The 25,345-nt window shown below is 34.0% G+C and overlaps 4 protein-coding genes across 5 annotated transcripts; 3 read left to right on the top strand and 1 right to left on the bottom strand.

Annotated features, from left to right (window-relative positions):
• Nucleotides 1–1,358: 1,358 nt before the first annotated feature.
• Nucleotides 1,359–3,493, bottom strand: LOC133688547 (nudix hydrolase 26, chloroplastic-like). The gene is made up of 6 exons (XM_062108056.1): nucleotides 2,962–3,493; nucleotides 2,832–2,882; nucleotides 2,538–2,639; nucleotides 2,290–2,384; nucleotides 1,683–1,797; nucleotides 1,359–1,604 (listed from the first exon to the last, which is right to left on the bottom strand). Exons 1-6 carry the CDS (start codon nucleotides 3,199–3,201, stop codon nucleotides 1,467–1,469), a joined length of 741 nt encoding a protein of 246 aa, XP_061964040.1. The 5' UTR covers nucleotides 3,202–3,493; the 3' UTR covers nucleotides 1,359–1,466.
• A 6,870-nt stretch (nucleotides 3,494–10,363) lies between these two features.
• LOC133688003 (uncharacterized) lies at nucleotides 10,364–12,286 on the top strand. 2 transcript variants are annotated; one of them, XM_062107370.1, is made up of 4 exons: nucleotides 10,364–10,686; nucleotides 10,807–10,974; nucleotides 11,133–11,343; nucleotides 11,929–12,286. In XM_062107370.1, the coding sequence occupies exons 1-4, from the start codon at nucleotides 10,504–10,506 to the stop codon at nucleotides 12,063–12,065; spliced, it is 699 nt and encodes a 232-aa protein (XP_061963354.1). In that variant the 5' UTR covers nucleotides 10,364–10,503; the 3' UTR covers nucleotides 12,066–12,286. The 2 variants fall into 2 exon arrangements, with proteins under 2 accessions (XP_061963354.1, XP_061963353.1); XM_062107369.1 differs by having other exon boundaries at nucleotides 11,926–12,286.
• A 1,995-nt stretch (nucleotides 12,287–14,281) lies between these two features.
• LOC133688373 (exocyst complex component EXO70A1-like) lies at nucleotides 14,282–19,279 on the top strand. Its single transcript, XM_062107843.1, has 11 exons — nucleotides 14,282–14,440; nucleotides 14,541–14,636; nucleotides 14,745–14,950; nucleotides 15,287–15,535; nucleotides 16,215–16,353; nucleotides 16,429–16,641; nucleotides 17,319–17,524; nucleotides 17,892–18,089; nucleotides 18,181–18,280; nucleotides 18,781–19,031; nucleotides 19,162–19,279. The coding sequence occupies exons 1-11, from the start codon at nucleotides 14,282–14,284 to the stop codon at nucleotides 19,277–19,279; spliced, it is 1,935 nt and encodes a 644-aa protein (XP_061963827.1).
• A 3,031-nt stretch (nucleotides 19,280–22,310) lies between these two features.
• Nucleotides 22,311–23,454, top strand: LOC133688188 (uncharacterized). Its single transcript, XM_062107588.1, has one exon. The coding sequence runs from the start codon at nucleotides 22,426–22,428 to the stop codon at nucleotides 23,287–23,289; it is 864 nt and encodes a 287-aa protein (XP_061963572.1). The 5' UTR covers nucleotides 22,311–22,425; the 3' UTR covers nucleotides 23,290–23,454.
• Nucleotides 23,455–25,345: the final 1,891 nt, after the last annotated feature.

Below are 25,345 nucleotides of genomic sequence, written 5' to 3'. Positions count from 1 at the left end.
CCGAGCCAATCCTTCAGATTTATTATCTGGGTCATAAGATTGAGATGATCTCATTGAAGACAAACCCAAAAAAACAAAAAAAATAATATTTTTTATCAAACAAATATTAAGAGATGAAATTAAAAAAAAATCAATCAAAAATGATTGAAAACAAAAAAAATTAAAATTAAAAAATGATGATCAAATTTAAAAAATCAAATGATAAGAGATGAAATAAAAAATAAAATCAATTTTGAAATAATCAATATAAATAAATAAAAATTACAAATAAGAAAAGAGACTGAATCAGAAGAAAAAATAAATTAAAAGGTTGATATGAATTTTTGCATGACCAGCATGCAATCTAAAAAAGAAAAGGAAGGAAATGAAAAAAAGAAAGGAAAACCAATTTCAAGCCAAACCACATCGAATCATCATGCACGTGTCACCTAAAGAGAAAACGAACGCACCATGCACGTGTCACCTAAAGAGAAAACGAACGCAAAGATAAATCAAATGATGTAGTAGAATTAAGGTTCCAACCACTAGAGCAAGTCGTATACGTCGTTGGAATGCAGAGGAGCGGTTGACATGTGCAAGGCACATGTCGACTTTTTTGTTTTTTGTGCAAAAACTAAAAATAACCTTAGAACTAAACAATATTAACAAACAAACCATGATGAAATTATAACCAATCCCCTGAAACTAAGGCAAAAAAATTCAAATTGTAAAGTAATATAGTACTTCAATTGTTCTATAAAATATAAAAATACAAAAACACTCTTATACAAAAGATCTTGAATTATTTTATTCATGGGTTACGTTAGTAAATTTATTATGTATAACAAAACACAATTATCAAAATAACTCCACACAATCCTTATAAGACATCTATGTTATGGTGAAAAGAACCTTATTCCAGAAGCAAAGGCTAAAGATAGAAGACCTTATAGGCAAAATAGTAATTATAACACTAATAAATAGGACAGGGGGATTAGATTTTTTGGATAATAGCCTTTTGGATGAAATCAATTCATCAAAATGAACTACAGAAATTATTTTGCATTGAGCATGGGCCCAAACAAAAGGCCGCACCTATCCCCTTATGTGAGTATAGAGAAGTTCATCTAGAAATGCAGTTGTTAGTTCTCAGAAAGAGCCGGGCAGTAAAACCACAGTGAGTGATTTTGCATCTGCAGAATGCAAAATGGGTAATAAACTCTTCTAAGATCTACCGTAAATATAATCATAAAAGATATTTTAGCAAACAAAGAAGGTAGTTCGGAGCAGCATGGATCTGACCCATGTTGGAACGCGTTCAAGCCCTAAATCAAAAGCCAAAACCATCCATTGAAATGGCCGAGTGAAAATCGGGGTCGTTTCTATTTGAGGTTGGCTTATATTAAGATAAAAATTAGCGAAGTACCATAGTTTATTATGTCATGAGATTTGCTAATGAAAGTAAAGAATTTAAAATTTCAGGTAATTTACACAGGAGTTGACTCCACGTACACTTCGGCCACGGTTTCATTTTGTGCTGCGCTATCTTCATCCGCATCTGCCTGAAGATATGGACCAAATACCTTCATAACTTGTTCATAGACTGGCTTCTTGAAATCCACAGCCTGCTCAATGAACAAACAAGTATCAAACATCTAAACATAGATTTCCGGTTATATATTTCCAAGTAATATTTTACTCACAAGCTCCAATACTCTTTCCGGCAACAACCATGCCCAGTCCTTAAATTCTGGAGTTTCACTTCCATCACCCAAAAGATTTATCTCATCCTCCTTCCCAGTGAACTTGAAAAGAAACCTGTTTTCAAAAGTTCTTTACGAGCATGAACAAATTGAAAAGGACATACTTTTGTGAAAAATCCAGCAACTTGGTCTTAGAATCAGAAAGGGGCAGATCTATACTTTCTGCAATTATTTAAAGGAGATCGTGAAGAAAGCAGGTACATTTTGAGATTAAGCGAGGACAATTTGTAGAGAGAAAAAGACTCAATCATGATAAGTACACAAAGGCAGAAACAGAGACATGCCCCCCTTTAGCAACATTTATGTTCCCGAAATAACAAAGGATGCTCAAAGAAACCATTGTTTTCAAAACCATTACATGGAATCACTCCTATTTATGAATTAACGGCAGCAAAAGGCAAGGCAGTGGTTATCATGAAAGCAAAACTAAAAGCAACGAAAAACTGTAGTCAGGAGTAACAAACACACATCTGGGTCAATCAAATTAGCTTCCATGATATGATCCATCTGATTGTTTTTGTTTCTCTGTGTGAGAATGTATCCTTACCACTTCTGTGTTTGACCTTTGTAATTGGTACCCCATCTACGACTGAGTCTCTCTCTGGTTTGCGGGGGAAAATCATAAGTAAGCCAGTAGGGTGCCTACACATCCGATCCAATATCAAAATCATTTCAGTTCACTCAAACACGTAGCAAAAGACACATCTTTCCTTTTCAATTTGTTAGATGTTCATCTCATACACAACCCTAACACTTAAAACAAGGGGAAAATAAATAATAATAATAAAAACCCACCTCTGCAACAAATTCAGCTGAAGTAACACCGGTTTCTTCCCTCAATTCCCTCAATTCCCTCATGGCTGCAGTCAATAGGTCTTCACCCTCACCAGCACCACCCTGTAGCAATACACCAAAAAATCAGTCACTAAAGAGAAGCGGTCATCAGCTCCTCCCATCCACACCCCATCAAAACTCATACCCTACATCTAAAGTCCAATAAAATCATTTCATTGAACAAATCTGATACCTCTAACCCCCCATCAATCCCAGCATTTACTAAAATCAGCTCACGTAAATACCCAACACTACCTGAGGCATCTGCCACGTGTCCGAGATGTTTATCCTCAAAGCAGTAAATATCTACACCCAAAGCCAACAATTAAATTTATTTCAAAACCAAAAATAAATAAATAAAATAAACAATTTCAAGTTAATCAACCTTTTTAGAGGAATTAACGAGACAAATCCCCACATTTCTTCTATACCCATCCGGTGGCGTCTCCATTGACGGCGGCAGCTCCCTTCTTCTGCTTCTCCTTCTACTCCTTGTTAAGGATAAGGCGGCGCGAGAAGAGCCAGACAGTGGTACGCTCGCAAATTTGTTCAAATTTATAGGGCAATTTGGGGTTACAAATCGATAGATATTATAACTCCTGACAACACTATGACACGACTCCATAACCCGTCGTTTAAGAGAATAAAATTACTTGGTCTCCAAGCATCTATCCACTGCCCGCTTTCTTTTTTGTAAGATTTGGTCGTCTTGCCTACTTTGAATTTCAAGGGCTTGCAGTTGATAATCAGCGAGAGAATCGGAATTTCTCCACACCAGTTCTCTATTTTTCTCGTAAACCGCGAGAAGAGGGGATCGAGGATTCCTGTGGCTGCCAAAACTATTTTTTCGAAAATATATCGCGAGAAGGACTGGTTATTTCTCGTGGCGTTGAAAAGATCGAGGCGCGAGAGGAGGGTAAAGGGACACGAGATGATGACTGGAAACACCGTGAGGTCCAGGTTCGATCCTCAACAAGGAAATTTGATGCTTCTACGGAGGGATGATAAAAGTGTTGCAATTAACGGAAATGAGTTGCCAAGGCCTCGATTTGGGTCGGGTCGGGTCAGGTCGAGTATGAGAGAAGAACGGGTATGGACCCTGGGTTTTGTTGGTGTGTTTCCAATGCTGTTACTTTCGGGTTTCGGTCATCAGCGGGTCTGATTGCACGGCTCATTAAAAAACTTGCTTGAGAGGAGATCCGGGTCCATGTCGGGTATCGAATAGTCGAAATTCAAGGAAAGAAAGATGGATATGGTGTTTTGTGGTGTAGGGGAATTATGGTACATCTTACACGTTAAGGCATGTGATGGTTTAGTAATGGCTTGTAATTGAAGAAAGAAGAGTGGCAATGATAAGGGAATAACTGAGAGGTTCGCATGATTGAAATGAGGATCATTTCCTTTCTTTGCTTTGGAGTGGGTTTTTAATTTTAATAGGAACTATTGCAATCAGGTTTAGGTTCATGTTCTTGTTTTCTTTTAGTTAAAATAATTTGTATGGTCTCTGTAGTATTCTTAATGAACAGAACAAGATAGTTGCGAGGGAGTTCAACTGTTCTTCAAGCTGTTTTTGTTTAGGGTGGAGTTCGATAAGAGGAGGGAGGGTTATGTACAATACGAGAGATCAAAATCTTTTTTTAAAAAAAAATTAAATAAAAAGAGAGTTTCGAAAAAGTAGCATGCCTAGAGAATCCAATTATGGAATAGTTAATTATGGTCATGAGAAAGGTTTCATTGTAATTACAATGATAAAGAAAGCCAAGATAGTATTTGCCAATAACGGTGGCAAGGTTACACACTTTTGAATTAAATCTAAATAGCCAAGGTAATTAAAATATGAAATTAATAAGGAAAATAATTAAAATAGCAAAAATAATAACATCTTTTAGGTCTAATTCGAAGGTTTTTTGAAACTTATTTAGTTATAGTAAGTTAGCTCCCTTATAAAATTAGACATTTAGAATCATTTGACAAAATTTAAACATGATCCAACAATCAGATCTGAAATTATAAATGTTTTTATCAAGCTAAATGTTTGACGCATTCAGACTTATTCATGAGCTTGGCTATATTTATTTAGTCTAAAAACATATTTGCAACCTGTATATTTAAAGAAATGGGTTGTGCTATTAAGAATAGTCTAACCCATCAGATTTCATTATTTCCAACAAGGTAACCCACTAATTGTATTATTTCTCTAAAAAAATTTAGAGTTGTACTAGTTTTTTAATTCCTTTTTAAAAACATGTTGTTATGAATAATGACTCATTGAATTAGAGATTTGATTTTCTCCTTATCATATCCCTAAAATTATATGTGTAAACCAAATAATTTGCTAGCTGGGATTAAAAAAATTAGCTAAGTTTGTTTCTATTTTTTTTAATTCACCAATGATTAACTTATTAGATTAGAGAGAAAAATGGTTTGGATTTGGAGAGAAAAAAATTGATTTGAGAGAAGATTGTATAAGGCTGAAGATTTTATATTGATGGTATTAAATGATCCATCGTTTATGATCAAAGTGACATTATTTTGTTAGGTTTAATCTCAGTTTAATCCCTTAACATATCTTTCTTTTTAATCTTGGTCCTTATTTTGCTAATTTTTCACTTTAGTCTAAATTGGTCCCAATCTAGAACTTTTTTCTATCAATTGAACCCTTAACTAACCTACTTGAAACCTCATAACTTGGTGCCTTTTCACTTTAGTTTTTAGGTTTTTAGTTTGTGCAATTTTCAATCAAATTAGCTTTTAATTTTAATTTTTTTAATTAAATCCCTAATTAATTTTCTAATTTGACAATGTATTTCAAATTCATCCATGGTTCTTCAATTTATTGAAAAGATATTTTTTTATATAGTTTTTGAAAAAAAAATAGGGGTAAAAAATCAGGTTATGATAATGGAGACAACAAAATTTTCATTAGAGTTATGAAGATTTTTTGTTTGGGGCATTAATATTTTTTTTATTGAGACTTTAGTTGGAGACATAAAGATTTTTCATTAAAGATCATAGAGAACTATTGCTTTTATTAAAAAATTTAAAATATTTTTCATACAAGTGGAGATGTAATTCCTAAAGATCATTTGATTTCAGGTATCTCATCAAGTGTGCAAATTCCCTTTCTTTATTTATATGATTTTTCTTTTATTTTCACAAACTGTTGGAGATAACCCATAACAATCAATCTTTCTATCTTTTTTTTTGTGTGGCATTCCTTATTGTCATGTTAATGTCACGATGAAAATGGAAGACTTTATTATAGTTCCTCGTGTTCGCACTGCTTTTCATGGTAGGAAGATATTGCATAATTTTTCTCTTTGATAGTAGTTAGCATCTTAGTATGTGTAGTGGCTAGAGGTTCGGTCAAGAGCTTATAAATTATTAGACGATAAAAAATATGTCTTTTGATGCTTCTTTTTTATGTCTTGGTAAGAGAATGATGATGTTAGAGAGATTATGTTTTATACGGCTAGAAATGAGGATGCTCTTATTTTGTTACACCTGCTTCTTTTACATTGATATAGTTTTCCATTGTATGTTTGATATATAAAAGAGTTTTGTAAAGAGAATATGTAACCTTTCTTGTAATGAATAGTTATAGACTTTATTAATCAGAGCTTTTGTAACAATGAGTTCAAGTAGTCTTTTTACAATTGGAATTTTCTTATTGAACCTTTGAATATACGCTCTAGAGCTTTTATCTTTTTTTATGTGTGATGGCAAAGAGCTAAGTTGTGCTTTTTTTAGTTGGGATACTTATACTAAATCATGAAATAATTTTGGCACTTAGATCATGAAAGTTGATGATAAAGCTATGTTTTAGGCTATGGTATCATGAACAAGTAGATCTATGAAGTGTTGTTGAAAGAACTTTGCATATAAGATCATTATATTGTGTGACAAGCTCTAAAATACTTCTCATATTTTGTATGTGTTCTTTAGGTTTCATGAATCCATTATAATTTTCTAAGTTAGCCTTTGTAGAGACACAATCTTGGAGAGATAAGTATGCAATATTATATGAAAAAATAGAGATTCTTCAACTTGATAGGGGTTGCTTGTTTTTAGTAACTCATAAAGTTATTGATCTAGTCTCATGTCTGGGTATTTTCCTAGAAATGGTGTTTCAGATGGAGATAAATGGATCTTCATTTAAAACATCTAGTATGGAAATGCTTTCTATGATAGTTGCATCTCTTTCTAAATGTAGGAGTGTGAGTGTCTTCATGCCTACTTGCTTGCATGTTATTCTGCCTTGTATCCTTAGAGAAATAGAGTTGTTTTTGTGCATTTAACAGTGGATGCATATGAGCTTATTTTTTATAGGAGAAAGAGTATGAAGATGCAATTAGATAGTTATGATATTATCATTAAGTATATGCACTTGATGGAAAAGTTGTTGGAAACCTAGGGAGATGATGTACCTTTTATGTGGAGTTTAACCATTCTCTTATGTCTTGGAGTTTCATCTATTGTGAAAAGAATTTTGATGAGAGTGAAAGATAATGAACTATATTTTGTTCACTTTTTTTATAAATGGCACAATTGGTAAAGTCAAGAAAATACCTCAGATATGAATTAAGCTTTTTAAGACTGTAATTTTGGGTTGGTCTGAAAGCTTTCCTATTAAACAAGTTTTCTATAAATGTAAGGGATACTTCAATGCTTAAATTAGTAAGATGTAGGAGAAGAAAATAATGTATAGTAAATACAAAAATAATATACAGAAATTATATGTTCTACGAATTATTGAGTGGTTAATTATGGTTATAAAAATTGTTGATTGATTATTGATAGTTCATTGAATTGTTGAATGGTTGATGATAGTTCATAGAATTGTTGGGTTGTTGATGGTGGTTCTTGAAATTGTTAAGAGGTTAATGGTCATATATGACTATAACTTTTAATGCATGTGTATGAAGTCCAAGACCTAGGATTTTTTGCTAGAGCTTGTGTTTTTTTCTATCTTACGTGGTGACCAAGTATATTTATACTCCCAGTCTTTGAGCTTACTTCTTGGACAAGAAAAATATTTTCATAGAAAATTAAGTCATCGGGTATAGTGTCATTTGTTGAGATATTGATAGCAAGTTTTTTTTTGTTGTGCTTGTGATCATTTGTGAAGATATACCAAGAAATGACACTGGTGTAGAAAAGTTGTGCATGTATAAAAATATTGTGTACATAAAAAAATGTGTGCTTATGAAAAGTTTGTCTTCCATATTCACGGGGACTAAAACAAATGCATAAAGGTATCTGCATGGCATGACTAATTGGTAAGGAAAAAAAGAAAAAGAGAGGGAGGAAGAAAAGAGAGAAAGGAGAGAGAGTGAGATGAAGAGGGAGAAGGCTAGCTTGCATGGAACATGGAATTTGTAGTCATGCAATGTATAATTTGGCCGTATAAACTGGTCATACTTTAATCGTCTGGGCATAGCCTAAATAATGGGATTTTTTAGTGGATTAAACCGAATGTAATTTATTTTAAATTTAAGTTATTTAAAGAGTAAAACCATCTTATTTTTTTAAAAAAGTTTGATAGGTTTACAAATAAATTATTCAATGTTATTAGCTTTTGAACAAATTAAAAAAAAATCAACCATTCTATTAACTAAAACCAAGTTTTAATCAAATTTAGATATATAAACATGACCTTTTCATTTAACTGTATTAGTTAAAAGTAAATGAAAATAGATTGTTTTTCTTTTTTTATCAAACATACTTGATTAACATTTCAATTTATTATTCTATTTTATCCTTATTTTATATTTTGATACTTTGATTACCCAACTTTTCTTTTAAATAAATATATTAATGCAATAGTTATAAATAGCAACGCAAGTCTTGAATATCATGATACAATATTAAGCTAATATATCATCCATCTCAATATGTTTTGATATGAAAATGTTCATGTCAATATATTATTTAAAATTACATATTCATTTAAGAATAAATTATACATGAAGTTTAAATATAAATATTTCTAAAATTATATTTGATGGGACAAAAAAACCCTACGAAGGTTGGTCAACCCAACCAAACCCTATTGACCCAACCAAAGTTACAGGGAGAAGATAAAGAGGAGAGAAGAGGAAGCAAGTTGGCAACCTAATCAAAGGTAAGTATAGAAGGATCTTGGCCTAATCAAACCTCCCACGACAACCCTAACCGAAGATGAAAAGGGGAGAAGGGGAAAGAGGTTGGCGACCCAACTTTTGATAGCTCAACTGAAGGTGAATAGGGAAGAAGAAAAAAGAAGCACAACTCAGCCCAACATAACCTCTTAAATAGGCCAACCAAACCTACCTAACCCAATAGCTAGTTAGCTAACCCAACATTCGATTGACCCACTAAACATCTAGTCGAACATTCGGTCACCAACAATTCTACCGAACCTAACTTTCGATTAACCAACCTAACATCTGGTTGACTCACCAAAAATATGGTCATCAACCCAACCAAACCTTTTCTAATATAAGCTTAATCGAAAGTGAGAAAAAAAAAAGTATGTTTAAAGAGAAAAAGTGGTTTGGACAAGCCTAACCTTAAACCAACTTAAGCCTTACATCTAATTCAAGAAACCCTCAATTTTAGGACTTAAACCAAATGGGAAAAAAAGATACAATAGAGAAAGAGAAAACTCATTGCCCAAAAAACATGCACCCCCAATTGAATTGACAAAACCAATACAGTTCAAGTGCCACCCTACTATTTAGAGCAAGCAACCTGGATGCTATTATAACCACTATATTATTTTTTAATACAAGTGCAATAATTTACGGTCATCAAAATAGGCACCTCGCTTGAGCTTTCATATTATAAAGCAAATAACCTAGCATAATGGTCTGACCAAGAACATACAACACCATTTCAAGTAATAAGTTTGCAACCTTATTCCAACAATAAGTTTGCCATTCTATTCTCGTTCTAGACTTACAACTAGTTTTTATTGTCTTTTGGCTATAAAATATCTATAAAAAGTAAGAATTACTGAGAATAGAAATGATTGACTATTTTAAGCTCACACCATACATTACTCTGTATGCTCTATCCAAATTTTTTTCATACATGCATTCAACTTCTATTTATATTTATTAATTTCAATTTCAGAATATCTTATATATCAATATGCAACTTGTTTTTGTAAAAAAGCTTGTGATCAAGTCTTAAAAAATCGCCTAATTTTTCATGTTATTTATAAAGATGAGATTCATAAATAATTTTTATAGTAATGAATATAATAATTATATGAAATGAGAGGATACAATATAAATTATCTTTCATATTAAAAGAATGTAGCATCGAGGATCATTTCCTTCCATTACCGTTGAGACGGAACCATTTATCATCTGCTCAATCAATTGTCATCTTGATTCTCGATCCCTTTTTTTTGTTTTTATGGAGACCTCACAGTACGTAAAGTGAACCTAACCTCATGGTGGTAACCCCTAAATAATGATTTCTAGACTGACACGTGTCAGAGACACGACATACTGATAGCCAGATATCGCATCCGCTTGCGTTGATTTTCTACCCCTCGACACACTCTGTGTCCAGACTTTCCGTAAAACAAACTTACTAGCGCTGCTCTACTCGCTTTATCAGACCACCACATGTCAAATCACCCACATTTCAAAAGAACCCAGCGAGTAACCTTCAAACACCACACGCTGGAGTTGGATAAAGGACAAAAAAATCCTAAAACGGCAGAGAGGGAGAGTAATAAAGCGAGTGATACGGCCCTGATTCACTCGTTTATTGGTAGGGAAGTACGGACCAAAAAGAAAATGGACCCAGATGTGCATGTAACGTCAAGAAACCAGAACAGAACCCACCACCCCCGGTCTTTTCCCTGTATAAAACCACCAGAGTTTTAAGGAAAATTATCCCGATTGCAATCCGTTTTTCTTCTTTTTATCTCATGGATCAGCAACATTTGGATGATGATGAAGCTAAACATTGGCTTCCATCTTACATGTTCCTAAGTGAAGCCATTCCTTCTAGATATACTGCTAATTCTCACTACTTATCTAGCAATATGGATCACCATTTGCCTGCTTTACTCCACAGACCTTCTGCTCCAGAAGCAACTCCATGTTCACAGGTTCTTTCATGTTTTCTCTTTGCTTTCCTCTCTCTCTCTCTCTCTCTCTCTCTGTCTAGTGTGGACTAGTACTACTCTTGCATGACATCTAACTTGTATTTTTGGCGGTTCTCTACGTAGTGTATCAGACCAGTGGTTCCTGATGTTTCAGTGAACCATTTATTACCTGCGTATCATGATCTCGGTTTCAGTCGCGGTGTTGAAGTTGGTCAAAGGCTTTGTGGGAATGGAACTGGACAGCTTTCCACCCGGTTTGACCCGGTTTATAGCTTCCAAGTTAAACAACGGGTGAAGAACCAGGAACTTGAACCGGGCTCTCTTTCTTTCTTTTTTTGCCTTTTTATGATATGTCATGCCAAGGCTTTTCTTTTTTTGCAGCTTTAATTGTAATACTAATAATAACATGGATAGGTCTTAATGGTGGAACTGATTTGATATGTGTGCAGGTTAATGATTTTTATCTGGAAACAAGAGCTAGGGTTTTGCAAAGGCAGCAAAATCGCCTTCTTCAAAACCAGATTTATCCGTCTCAGGCAAATGTGATTGGACTTGGCGGCGGCAATATGAAAGAATCTGGAGGTACTGGTGTGTTCCATCCTCGCATTGCAAACCCCACCACAAGAACCAGTACTAATGTACTTAAAAAGAAGCAAGCTGGTCAGTTGCTTAATCGTTTAGCTTTTGGGACTCTTGGTTAGTAAATTACGGTTTATGAGACAGATAATACTCCCTAATACTGCTTAATTGCTCTTAAATATATGGTGCAGGTTTTTTTTTGTTTTTTTATGGGTTTTTGGTTTTTAAGAAGATAGTAGTGGTATTAGAAATTTCTTGATCACATTAGAAAGGATAGTTACTTGCTTAGTCTTTGTATTTCTATGGATTTTGATTGAAACACCTTGTCAAAATATATCGAATGGATGGTCCCAGATGATTAGTGCCACAATTTTTTTGGGACTCGTGAGCCCCTATTGTTTTCCTTTCTACAATTGTATTCCTTGACAAAATTACAAAATGCTGCCAAGGGAGCATTGCTTTTTTTTGTTGCTGTCAGTGCTTCAGTGCGTAATGCAGAATGGTCTGTTTGGTTACAGACTAGAGACTAAAGAGCGTACTAGGCAGTTGAGAAGAACATATTTTAAGGATACAATAATGATTTTCTATTATATATTAGCCTCTACCAACACCTCTTTCATCCAAAATTATCACAATATGAGCTGATCACATTTGTTCTTACAGCAGCTGGACCGAGAAATAGGCAAGAGTCCCCACTCACTCAACAGAGAAATGACCGGAAAAGGGTTGGTGTCAGCAACCAGGAGGATTGCTATTATCATCTCTCCCCTGAGATGGCTTTGCCTCAGGATTGGGCTTACTGAGCTAAGACTAATGTCTATTGCAAAAGTGTCCAGGAAAGATAGTTATCTTTAGGAGAAGAAAAGAAATGGGTAATAATCATTAATATGCTTTTCGGTTTTAAGCTGTAGATTGAACTAAAGAAATTTAGTCGTTTTGCTTAGAAGGAGAAAGCTGTGTTTAGGCTGTCTATGCAAGTGTTGAGCTTGTTCATAAAAATAAAAGTGTTTGCATGTTCTCTTCATCTAAGCTGTCTTTTGGTCAAGTTCATTTCCAATACTAGTACGGTTAGTTTTAGCTCGAATAGGAAAAGATGAGATTATTGAACTGTTCATTTCTGCAGCTCGGGTTTTTTTTTTTTAACATAAAAAATTATTTTTTCTAAAATTATAAGGGTTAACTTGATATATATGATCTACTTAACTTTGCGGGTAAAAAAATAACCTAGATTAACTTGGATCAACCTATTGAATGAAAAACCTGAATTGACTTGGATTAACCTAGTAAATGAGGAGTAACCTGATGTGATCTAATTAACTTTACAAATAAAAAAATAATCTAGATTGCAAATAAAAGAGTAATATATCAAATCCGAGATTTAGGTTATGAAATTATGATAATTTTGTAGAAAACAAATCAAAATAAATAATAAAATTTTATTCTCAATCAACTCGACATTAAAGAATAAAATTTTAAAAAAATCTAAAAAAAATGAGTTAACTTGTCATATTTGTAATCGGGATCATAAGACTGATGTAACCTCATTGAAAGTAAATTAAAATAAATTACGAAGTCTAATTTTTAAGTGGCAAAATATTGAAGGATGAGATTAAAATAAGAAATTAATTAAGAAAAGAATATAAAAACAACCCGAGCCATCAATCCACCAAACCCATGACCTCGGTCATGACACTGAGATAATTCGTCGCTATATCAATTAATATAAAAAATACTGATGAAATTACCGATAAATATAATATTAGTGACGAGATATTTCATGACAATACATTATCATTGGTAAATTTATTAGTGATTTTTATACGGATAAAATTTGTTTGTTTATATTAATAGAATATTCTGCCAATGTTTTGATTTTTTTTTGGTTGTGTTCTAGTTATCACCACTCATAGTAGCAATGATAGAGGAATCAAAATTCAAAAAATATAAAGTTTGTACAATTACAAATAAGCAATAAAGCTTACTAAAACATGCTACGAAACTAAACATGAGATCTTTACCAATGTAAAATAATCCAACCAAATAAATAAACATGTCATTATAATCTACAAGTGAATATGAAAAAAAATAGCTCACCAAGAATAGAAGCAAATATGAAAAAGACTCCATAAAAGTTTTGAAAAAAAAAAATGAAAATGAAACGCAGAAAATCTCCGGAAGGACCACAGGACAGCCAGCCTTCACCACCTGCTCTCAAGGCTTCGAAATGGTATGGAGCTTGGTGAAGCATCTTTAGTCATAAGGCCAGCGTAACTTAATATCGAACAACCACTCGATTGTTTATATGTTGAAGATCTTCTGTATTTCCATCGATTGTGACTCACAAACTCTCTCTGTTTTATAACATCTTCGTGTCCTCCCGACCGAGAGAGCTGGCTAGCTAGCACCACATACATCCCAAATTCAAACACCGTAGAGGGTTTTTTTTTTTTTTATTATTATTCTTTTTGGTCATCGTGGCCCCTTTTTTTGGGCTATTTGTAAACTTCCCCATCTATCCAAGGTCTTCGACTCTTTGTATCCGGGCTTCAATCCTTATGCTAAGCGCATGCACTGATGATCTAGGATCAGATGTAAGATGGAGGGAAATGGCAATAGCATCATTAATTAAAAGAAAAAAAAAATTATGGCGAAATGGCATCGTGTTATCCTCTAAAACACAGACAAAGGAGGAAGACCTCTCCATGGTAAGCGTATAAATACATTTAAGGGAATAATTTACGAGTGCATGAATGAAACCAGTTCCCCTCCTCCTAAAAAAAGAAAAGAGAAGAGAAGAGAAGTGATGCACAAAGCGACAAAGCAGAGGAGGCTCATTGACTGGAAAATTTATATAAAGAACATCAAATCCCCCTTTTTCCCAAAATCCCTTCATGTTTTGTCTCCTCTCCTGGATCCTAGATCCCTTAACAGAAGTACAGAAATACAAACCAGACACTAACAACGTTTCAATAACCAAATCACTAGAAATCTAATAAAAATAATAAAATAACTGTAAAAAATGGGGGTGCCTCAAACAATGGAGGCGCTAAGAGAACGAGCTGAATTCATAAAAGAATCATTACAAAAAAGCCAAACCATCACTGATAACATGGTCTCCATCCTTGGCTCCTTCGACCATCGTCTCTCCGCCTTAGAAACCGCCATGCGTCCCACTCAGGTACGTTAAGTATCACCCCTACTTCTCACCTTTCTGTTTTAACGGATCTGCATTGTTGTTAGAAAAAGGTAAATCTTTTTTCTTTTTTTAATTTCTGTAGATAAGGACGCATTCGATTAGAAGAGCACATGAAAATATTGATAAAACGTTGAAGGCAGCAGAGGTCATTTTATCTCAATTTGACCTCACGCGAAAGGTACTTTTTTTTTTCTTTAATGAAAATGATTTCTTAATTTTTTTTTTTTATAATGCTATCAAGTAATTAATTAATTTGGATGTGCGTGTGTGTTTGTGAATGTTGTAGGCAGAGGCTAAGATACTGAGAGGGCCACATGAAGATTTGGAAAGTTATTTAGAAGCGATTGATCAGCTAAGAAGCAATGTGAAATTTTTTAGCAGCAACAAAAGCTTTAAATGCAGTGATGGTGTGCTTAATCATGCCAATCAGTTACTTGCTAAAGCTATTTCTAAGCTTGAAGAGGAGTTTAGAAAGCTTTTATCTAATTACAGGTTCGTTGTCTTCGTTTCTTGCTCTTTTTTTATTGAGCTTCAATTGTGTTTTGTTTCAAGAAATGAACGATGACATAGAAAGTTATGATATTTGTTCAGTATATTTGGTTAGATGGTGTCCTTAGATTAGCTTGAACAGAAAAGACTAGTTTTTTTTTTTTTTGTGTTTTGAATTGAGTAATGAATCGAATATTGGAAATGGTAATGACTTCTGCGGCCGCAAAGCGCCAATTAATTGTGAAAGATTCGTTGTTAGTTTGTGCCTGATGCAAGCTGTGATTTATTATGATCTCCAATAATGGTTTTGAAATAAGTTAGGATTGTTTTCAATGACAGCAAGCCGGTGGAACCTGATCGACTTTTTGAATGTCTTCCTGACTCTCTACGTCCATCATCATCTGGATCGCCTAGGAACCATGGTGATGGCAGCGGCAAGAGTCTTATTGATCACCAAGAAAAGAGCTTAGAAAATGCTGTTTACACGCTCCCAATTCTTATTCCGCCGAGGGTTCTGCCACTGCTACATGATTTAGCTCAACAAATGGCTCAAGCTGGTCATCAACAACAGCTATTTAGAATCTACAGGTAATTTCTCTTTTACTTTGTTATTGTTGCTGGTGTCATTACCATGTTCTTTGTTCTTAATTAGAGTTATCTTAACTAGGTTGTCTTCTTTCTTACAAGTTCTCAAGACAAATACATGTCAAAGAATTCATTTATTCCAATTCTGGTGTCTTTATCGTTTGCAGCTAATGATATGCTTGAAACTTGGAATATAAAAAAATCTGCATTGCTCTACCTTTCTTGATCCACGATAAAGACTTTGAAATTGGAAAAAAAAATCCTAGCTTGGTTTTTTATGATAATCTTTCTTGGACAATCTTGTGTAGATTAGTATAAATTGGAACAGACTTCAGTTTTGAGTCTTCAACAATGAGCGATGGACTTGCTCAATGCACCAAAGTTTGGGAAATCATTACATGTCTTTGCTGGATTTGATAAGAAATGGAATTACTTTAATGGAAATGTAGCAATTAATGTAGCGGATACATTACCTTTCAAGAACATGACGCATGACAAATGTTGCCTCACAGAGAGATAATGGAGGAAGTGAACATTGCTTTTATTATCGAAATGATTATTTGCTAATAAATCACACAGAAGAACAAATGTAAAGTTTCATGACTGTCCTTATCAGCTAATGATTCTTATTATCACTGACTTTGGAGTTTTGACGATGATCCATGCTGTTTACACATTCCAGGGACACTCGTGCTTCAGTTTTGGAACAAAGCCTCAGGAAGTTAGGAGTTGAGAGACTTGGTAAAGATGATGTCCAGAAAATGCAGTGGGAGGTCCTGGAGGCTAAGATTGGGAATTGGATACATTATATGCGGATTGCTGTGAGGATTTAACTGTTCAATTGTTGGTATTCGTGTTTATTTGGTTTCTCATTTTTTTTCTAATGCTGGGAACAGGTTAAACTGCTATTTGCTGGCGAAAAGAAAATTTGTGATCAAATACTTGATGGGGTTGATTCACTCCGGGATCAATGTTTTGCTGAAGTCACCGTAAACAGTGTGTCTGTGCTTCTTAGTTTTGGAGAGGCCATAGCCAAAAGCAAGAGATCACCTGAAAAACTATTTGTTCTATTAGATATGTATGAGATTATGCGGGAACTTCACTCAGAGGTTTGAAAGCTTTAACAAATTGTGCTGAAAAATCATGAATATTAAATAATCTATCATGTGAATTCTAAATATTTTTGGACGTAATGATACTATGATGATGATAGAAAGTCGTTTCAAAGTGCGTAGAATTTAAACCATGAATCATTAGTTGCAGATGCAAGTAAAATGAATTAGAAAAATGAAAGGATAAGTAAATTTAAGCCCTATGTATGCAAAAATAGTCTTGTGGAAAGCAGATATAACTATGCAAGAGATGAAAATGGGGGCAAATTGAAATGTGAATTTCAATTGAACATGGTGTGCAAGGTCGCCTTGGAGCTCACAGTCCACGGGGATGAAGATCCATTTAAGCAAAACCGAAATGCATAAAAATATCCTGCATCTGTACCTCTTGGCATCAATTCTTGAGTTCTTCATTAATGAAGGCAACTAAAATGACAATAAGAACATAGAAAACCAACTGTTTTCTTTATGATGGAGCTAACAACATTTCATGTTTATTGATAACCTCAAGGCATTCAAAAATGGCACTACGAATTTTCACTGTGGAAAATGTGTTGATAAGATAATTTCTCATTCTTGTCCTTCAATCTTTTTCTTCAATTCTTGTTGATGCTTATTTTTTCTTGTTTCATTTTCTTTCTTTTTTGGCATGGGGGGTGGGATTACATCTGCAGACTGAATTACTCTTCGGAAGTAAAGCCTGCATTGAAATGCGGGAGGCTGCATTGAGCTTAACGAAGCGACTAGCTGAAACGGTTCAAGAGACCTTTGTTGATTTTGAAGAAGCTGTAGAAAAAGATGCTACCAAAACCACTGTTCTAGATGGAACCGTCCATCCTCTGACTAGCTATGTGATAAATTACGTGAAGTTTCTCTTCGAGTAAGTTATTGTTGCTACATTTTCTAGTTTCTTTTCTGGTGAAGTTTGTCAATTTTATCATCTTTTTTACTTTTTTCAAGTCTACTGCTTGTTCATTTGGTTACTGTGATCATAAGATCTGCTGGTAAGCTGATCTACAGGGCCTTATATATAGTTCCCCTTCATTAAATTGGTTGTATTTTGACCATCTCTCTTTTGCTGCTTCAACTGTCCGTTTACTTGTTCTTATCTGAGCTTCTGCATTTCAGTCTTCAGTGCTCCAAGTTATTTAAGCCTGGCACACTAGTGCCATACTTCATCTCCTCTTACTGCTCTCTGCATCCCACTTGCAAATTTCGTGCATCTGATGATCTTTTAATTTTCGCAGTTACCAATCTACTTTGAAACAGCTCTTTCGAGAGTTTGATGCAAGTGATCCGGATGCTCTGTTGGCATCTGTAACAACAAGGATTATGCAGGCTCTTCAAAATAGCCTAGATGGGAAATCAAAGCAGTATAGAGATCCTGCTCTGACCCAATTATTTCTTATGAACAACATTCACTATATAGTGAGATCCGTGCAGAGGTTTTTTTCATATTTCTCGTGTTTTATACAACAAGGGTTGATACTCTGTACATGCTCTGCCTGCCTGCCACCTTCTAACATCTATTTACAGGTCAGAAGCGAAGGATTTATTGGGTGATGATTGGGTGCAAATACACAGAAGGATAGTGCAACAGCATGCTAATCAGTATAAGAGAATTTCCTGGGCAAAGGTTCGTTTCTTTAACTAGACTTACCCTGCATCAGAATCTTTGTTTCCTTTGACTAGGATGCTGGGGATATCACTTGAACCCACTAATCTTGTCCTTCTAGGATTGTTCTTTGCTGACATGTTTACTTGGCATAAATAAGGACCCATTTGTTGATTCTTTCTGTTAATTTGTATTTAATTATCTCATTACAATTTCTCAATGGAACTTTTGTTTGTCTACATAAAAATTACAACAGCCTGATACATGCTGTATGAATGAATATCTACGGCATCCCTTTTTTGCATATCAATTTGCATAACATTAAACTTTCCTTGGTGTCCTCATGCGTATTGAAGATTGTTATCCTTTTTTACTTCATTCAGGATTGACAATTGCGCTTGTGATTGACATGAACTAGTAGTTACCCAAAATTGTATTCGACTATATGGTTTCTAGTGAATTTTTTTTTTGTATCTTAGTCAATAAGAAGTCATGCTAAACAGCTTGTCTTTGATGTGCAGATCCTGCAGTGTCTCTCTGTTCAAGTTGGTGCATCAGGCGGTGGCAGTGCAATGGGAGCTGATGGCAGTGCCAGTGGAATTTCAAGAGCAATGGTGAAAGATAGATTCAAGACCTTCAATGCCCAATTTGAGGAGCTTCATCAAAGACAATCTCAATGGACTGTTCCAGACAGCGAGTTGCGCGAGTCTTTGAGGCTGGCTGTTGCTGAAGTTCTCTTGCCTGCATATAGGTCATTTCAAAAGCGTTTTGGGTATGGTTTTCATCCTTGGGACCTGCTTCCTCCTCTTCTCCTTGCTTCTCCTTATCATCACATTTCAAAAGAATCCATCCTTTCTTTCTTTTACTCACAGCACAAAGATATACTGTTTTGCATGTTACAGGCATATGGTTGAGAATGGAAAAAACCCTCAGAAGTATATTAGGTACTCTCCTGAAGTCCTTGATCGCATGATGAACGAGTTCTTTGAGGGTAAGACATGGAATGAGCAAAAACGGTAAACATTTGCGAGAAAGATTTAGGCATTTGGCACCATTTATTTTCCTGTACAACTACAAGGTCAAATAATAGGTGGCTTGATATATTCATGATCCACATTAGGCTTGTATTCTTCTTCTTTAAGTTTTGCTGTTATTTCCCAACTACTGAGTCCTGAGTATGTTTCAGTCAAGGCATATATGTACTAAGCACACTTTACCAACAAAATGGACAACCTACCTCCTTTGGGGGGATAAACAAACGAAAACAAAACATTTACACTCTCTCTCCTTTGCTTTTCTTCCTTTTTCTTGTTTCGGTACAAATCACCAACTGGTGGGGAACTCCAAAATCACATACATTCCATTCTAGTTTCCCGAAAGTGAAGTTTTGCACATCAGCCCTCAGCCAAAAATTTTTGGCTGGTCACCATGCTCTCACTCCTTGTGATTGATCGGTGCCTTCTCTTGCTTTAGCAACAGAAGAACAATTTCGGGGGGTCAAATATTATCAAATGGCCAACCAGATCTTCTAGATAGGTTTATATATGGGTTCGTCATCGTGCCATGGCTGCTGCTTAACAATGTGTAGCTAGCCTAGCAAGTTTCTTTCCAACTAAAAATGGTACTAGAACATGTATCAGTCCTTATCCTACTGCTAGAGTCAAACATTCTTCTCTTGAAGCCTCAAAAATTCTATCCTGAAACGGAGTTACTTAATCATTTTGAAGCTAATGGCCAAAATGATCACCAATTCTTCCTGTTAATTTCTAGTTACCTAATATATAGTCCATGTCTTCTTCAGGTGATCTTCAATCAAAAAATGTGAAACCTATGCTAATCCTGCCCCGCAACTTCCTATCAGCGCCAACCACCCAATATACCCTTCAGAGTCCAACAACGAGTCCTCGAGCATCATCCAAATCCTTCTTCTCTTTCTTCCCACCTTAGTTTCAACAATAATAATCCTTAATTCATCAGTAAACATGTTCATGATGTATTCTGATCTTGACCCAGAATCACCGACAATCCGATTAAATTCTCCTCTCATTTCAAATCTTGCAATCTCGTGAATAAAGATGTTAAGTCCCTTTTTTTTTGTATTTTAAAAATGTTTTTTTTAAATAATTTTTTTTATATTTATCATTGCTTTAAATTTTTTTTTATGTTTAAGATCGTTTTGATGTGTTAATGTTAAAAATAAATTTAAAAAAATAAAAAATATATATTTTCAATGCATTTCTAAATAAAAAATATTTTAAAAAACAAATGTTATCATAATACTAAATAAACTCGAAGAATGTTTTGCCTGATCTCACAATCTTTAATCCTAACTTGAGTTCGGATATTTCCTAGGAAGACATGGATGGTTACTCGCATCTTTTACAAACAAGATATGCTCTTTTGTGTAGCAAGTTTGATGTAATGATCTTCAACCTGGATGAAATCCAGTAGAGTTGCTGATAGGAATGAGAAGAAGAATAGTGATTTTCAATGTTCAGCCGTGAACGCTGAGGAGGGTGGTTAGCAGTTCAAATTTGAAAGACTAACTTCTTCTCCTCCTCATGCTAGTAACACAACCACCCTTCTCTTTCTACAAACCACCCTTCTTCTTCTTTCCATGTACATGCAACACTGTTGAAGCCCTTTTCTTTCCTTTTCCCACGAAATCCCTTCATGTTTTGACTGAATTTTTTCCAGTTTAATCAAAACATTGATTAACCCAGGTTTTTGATTATATTATCCTGGATTATTTTTTTTTAATTTCTTTTGAAACTTAAGTCAGTCTAAGCCAGTGGTCGTATAGGACATGTGTCAACCATTCAAGTCATGTCGAGCTAAGTTTTTAAATAGTTGTTTTTTAAATATGATGCTTCTAGTTTAGTCACTATATAAGATTATGGGTTTGAAAAATTAACACGGGTTAATATTGCTTTTTTTAATTACATCATTCAAAAACCTCTTTAGTTTCTTTAGTTTTTTTTTTCAGTTAGGTTATTCTTATCTCATGATCTAGGTGGGGGGTTTATTTGGATGACCTAAGTTTTTTTAGAAGTTATTTTTTTTATTTTATCCTTTAAAATTTGATTCTTTTTAAAATTAAACTTCTTTTTTTATATATATGTTTTTTTTTCTATTGGATTATCTTGTTCGCATGATACTACGGGTTTTGACAACCTCACTTGATTTTGTTGGTGTTTTGTTTTTTAATAATTTTTTTTCATTGATTTTTTTTCTTATTTCATCCTTCTACTGTTTGATTCCTAGGATTTAAAGATAATTATATTTTTTAGTTCTCTTTCTATTATGTCAAGTCATTGAATTTTTTTTTGCTCTTTAAAATACAATAATCATGCTTTAACATTATTTTTTTATGCTGTAAAGAAATTGGTCTAGCTCATGGTGAAGCGCAGGCTATCAATCTAGTAATAGCTAAAAAGCCTTAATCTCCGTTTGAAATTCAGGTTGAATCTATTTTTCATCAAAATTTGAAAAAAAATTTATTTCAAATTAGTTATTCTTAGTATTTTTTTTTATTTTGATGTGCTGATATCAAAAATAAATATTAAAAATAAAAAAAATATTTTTATTTATTATTTTCAAGTGAAAAATATTTTAAAAAGAAATCTTTACTACACTTCTAAACACTCTATTAGTAGTGAGAATAGTGAGGATGAATATGAATGCTTTTAATATTCCTTCTATATATATGGGATTCTTCTCAAAACATAGACGAAACAACAGGAATGAGTATCTTCTTATAAACATTTATTGGATTTGATTTCTGTTTTTGATTTACAAACAATGCATCTCTCAATTTCTTGGAATCTTCGTATCATATCAATATATATATATAGCTGGAAATCGCGTGCTAGTGTTTGTCTAACCTAATTAGATAGTTATATTTAACTGCCAAAGAAAGAAAGGAAACCCAATACGGCTAAATACATCAATATCATCGACATGTGAACCTATTCCATTTGTCTATTTTAGCTTAAAATTAGCATGCAACAAACCCTTTATACGCGTTTATGCCACCCACAATTCTCTGTTCTCTCCTTGTTTTCTCCTAATTGGTTCCATCCCCCAAGATTAAAATCTCTGCCTCCCACTGATCTCTCTCTCTCGTTCTCCGGGGAATTGTTCGAGGAGAGAGATCATTGATCACTATGGCTTCTGAATCCAGTCACAATCAACAACACAACAAAGGAGAATATCAATCATCCGAAAGCACCCATCATGTTCCACCTTCAGCAAGCCATGATCTTAATCCAGGGGCAGGATGTCCTCCAGCTATGGGTTATCCTCCTTCAATGGACTATCCACCACCACCACCAGGGCAATATCCAGGTTATCCACCGCCAGGTTATTATCCCTATGCACAAGCACCACCTGCAGCAGCCTATTATAACGCAACAGTACATCAACAACAAGGATATGAAAGGTCATCAGGTTTCTCACGATGCTTCCTTACAACAATAATATTCTTGACGTTGTTAATATTTACGTCAAGCATCATTATGTGGCTTGTATTGCGCCCTCAACTTCCTGTTTTTCACGTTGACAACTTCTCGGTATCGAATCTTAATGCCACCTTGCCTACCTTCACGGCTAATTGGGAAGCGAATTTAACAGTTCGAAATCCGAATACCAGGTTGAAAACAGAATTTAGTGAATTACAAAACTTTGTGTTTTACAAAGAAGATTATCTTCTTGCTTCAGCTATAACTTCCCGGCCTTTCTCCCTGGAAACAAAGACGAGCGGTGTAATAAATGCCAAGCTATCAGGGAATAACAAGGATAACTTGGTGGAGAACTGGGTGGTGGATAAATTGGCCAAGGAAAGGAGCAATGGATCAGTGAGTTTCAATTTCAGGATGCTGGTTTGGACTACGTTTAGATCAGGTTTATGGTGGAAAAGGCATTTAAGCATGAAAGTTATGTGTGAGGATATTCAGGTTACTTTTGTGGGTGCTTCAGGTGATGGGAATATTGCAGCCAATGGACTTAGGGACTGCTTAGTTTTTGTCTAGTTAATTTGTATGTCACAGAAAGGAAAAAGAAAAAAAGAGTCGCCATATGAAAACGGATTTCTTTCCTCTTTCAATTTCCTCTTGAGCTTCTTAGCTATCATCATCCATGGATGGATGTATTATTTTGAGATTCTGGAATCACTAGGAAGATTAGTAGCAAAAGTGACAAGCTCCTTGTGATATATAGAAGAAAAATCTTCCCCCTTTCTCTTCTTTTATTTTCCTGGTTGTTTTTACACAATATATGTGTTCCAATTTATAATGAATATTGGTAATGATTTTAGTGTATGATAGAAAGAGACTTGAGCATAATCAATTGTGTTAACTTAGGAATTTGAAAGGATACAACTTAAAATTTTATATTACCATGCGTGTAACACTATTTTTTTTTATAATCATTATAATTGCAAATTAAAACAAAACCTAAAGAGCCATGCAGTACACTAAAATGGAGAAGAAATATATATATTTTTTGTTCAATTGGTATATATCTTCATTTTAAGTAGAACATCCATTAACAGGTATAGCACATATAAAGATTTAAAAATAAAAAACTAAAAAGGAAGGAAAATTTATAATGTACATAGACACATTTTACTATTTGCTATGACAGTGTAATTATCATTTTATTATTATAAAAAAAATTAATAGCCTTGATCTTGGGGTATTTTAGTTTTTTTGCATGGTCCATTAATCATTAAAGTATATTGACCAGGAATATACGTTCTTTTACAATTTTTAAACAGAGTAAAATAACTCAATTACCCTCCGAGTCATAATTTTGAAACTGAAAAATATGGGTGTTTATGTCTTTTCACTTTTTAAAACACAGTAAAATGACAACTTTACTTTTGAAATAAAATAAATAAAACAAGCGTCCATGGACATTTTAGTCTTTTCATTATATTTTTTTTAATGTTATTATCAGTTTTGTGGAGGGGAATTTAGTCTTTTTAAATATTATTTTAATGAAAAAAGTTGTTTGCGTGTGTAGAGAACGCACTATCACGTGGGAGGTGCCCTCGCACTTTGGGTGGTGCATGTGGCGCCTCCTTGTAGTAAAAAAAAGTCCTTCACTCGTGTCATTGAAATCACCTTCGTGTGCTCTTCATGTTGGTGCAACGCGCGTCGACAATGGTGAGACAATTTGTTGTCGGTGAGATTTTCTTTTGTTTTTTCTTCTTTTCTTTCTTCTCCCCTAAAAATTACAGATTGGTCCTATTTGTTGTTGGTATTTCAACTTTAGTCATTATTTTGATTTCTATTTTTTGTTGTTAGCCTTTTTGTATAAGTTTTATTTCTTTTCAATTTCATCCTTCAATCCCAATTTGTCATTATTTTGTTTTTCAATTTGATCCTCATTTTTTATTTTTTTATCCTTTCGTTAGAGTTATTTTTCTTTTTGATTTCACCCTCCAATAAAAAAATTATAGTTTCCATCTAATGTATTTAATATTTTAATTTTTATCCTTATTCTTTTAATTACTATAATTTGTTTTGAATTCTTTTGTGTAATTGATTTTCCCCTATTTCATCATTTAGCGTTTGATTTGTTGGGAATTGGGTTTATGGTGTTTTCATGCATGTTATTTCCAATCTAATGATGAAACTCACATATTTAAAAAGTTAACGGGGGTTAACATCTTTTTTTTTTTATCTTATTTTCTTTTTTGATTTCATTATTCAATATTATTTTTTAAAAAAAATATTGGCAAATCAGGGCTTGACAGGTTAACCCAACCTAATTAATTGGATAAAAATATTGTAATATAATTTTCTTTTATTTATAACCTATTAGGTTATCCCAACCTAATGACCTATGATGCAGGTTTTTCAAATCCATGCCTTTTTTTTACGAACTAAAATGGTAGAGGAGAGAGGAGAGTGAGAAGGTAAATTAGACATATGATGAAAGAGGGAAGGAAGACTCACTAGACAAGGAAGAGGTGTAGAGAGGAGGCCTTGCTCTTGCATCATTGGTTAGGGACATGGTGGTGTTGACAATGTTCATTTCACATGTTTTTTGTAAGCCAAACCAACAAAAGAAATAGAAGGG

Source organism: Populus nigra, chromosome 3 (genome assembly GCF_951802175.1).
Source record: "Populus nigra chromosome 3, ddPopNigr1.1, whole genome shotgun sequence".
NCBI classification, from domain to species: domain Eukaryota; kingdom Viridiplantae; phylum Streptophyta; class Magnoliopsida; order Malpighiales; family Salicaceae; genus Populus; species Populus nigra.
The sequence above is the reverse complement of the archived record's forward strand: the minus strand, read 5'-3'. Positions and strand labels throughout refer to the sequence as shown.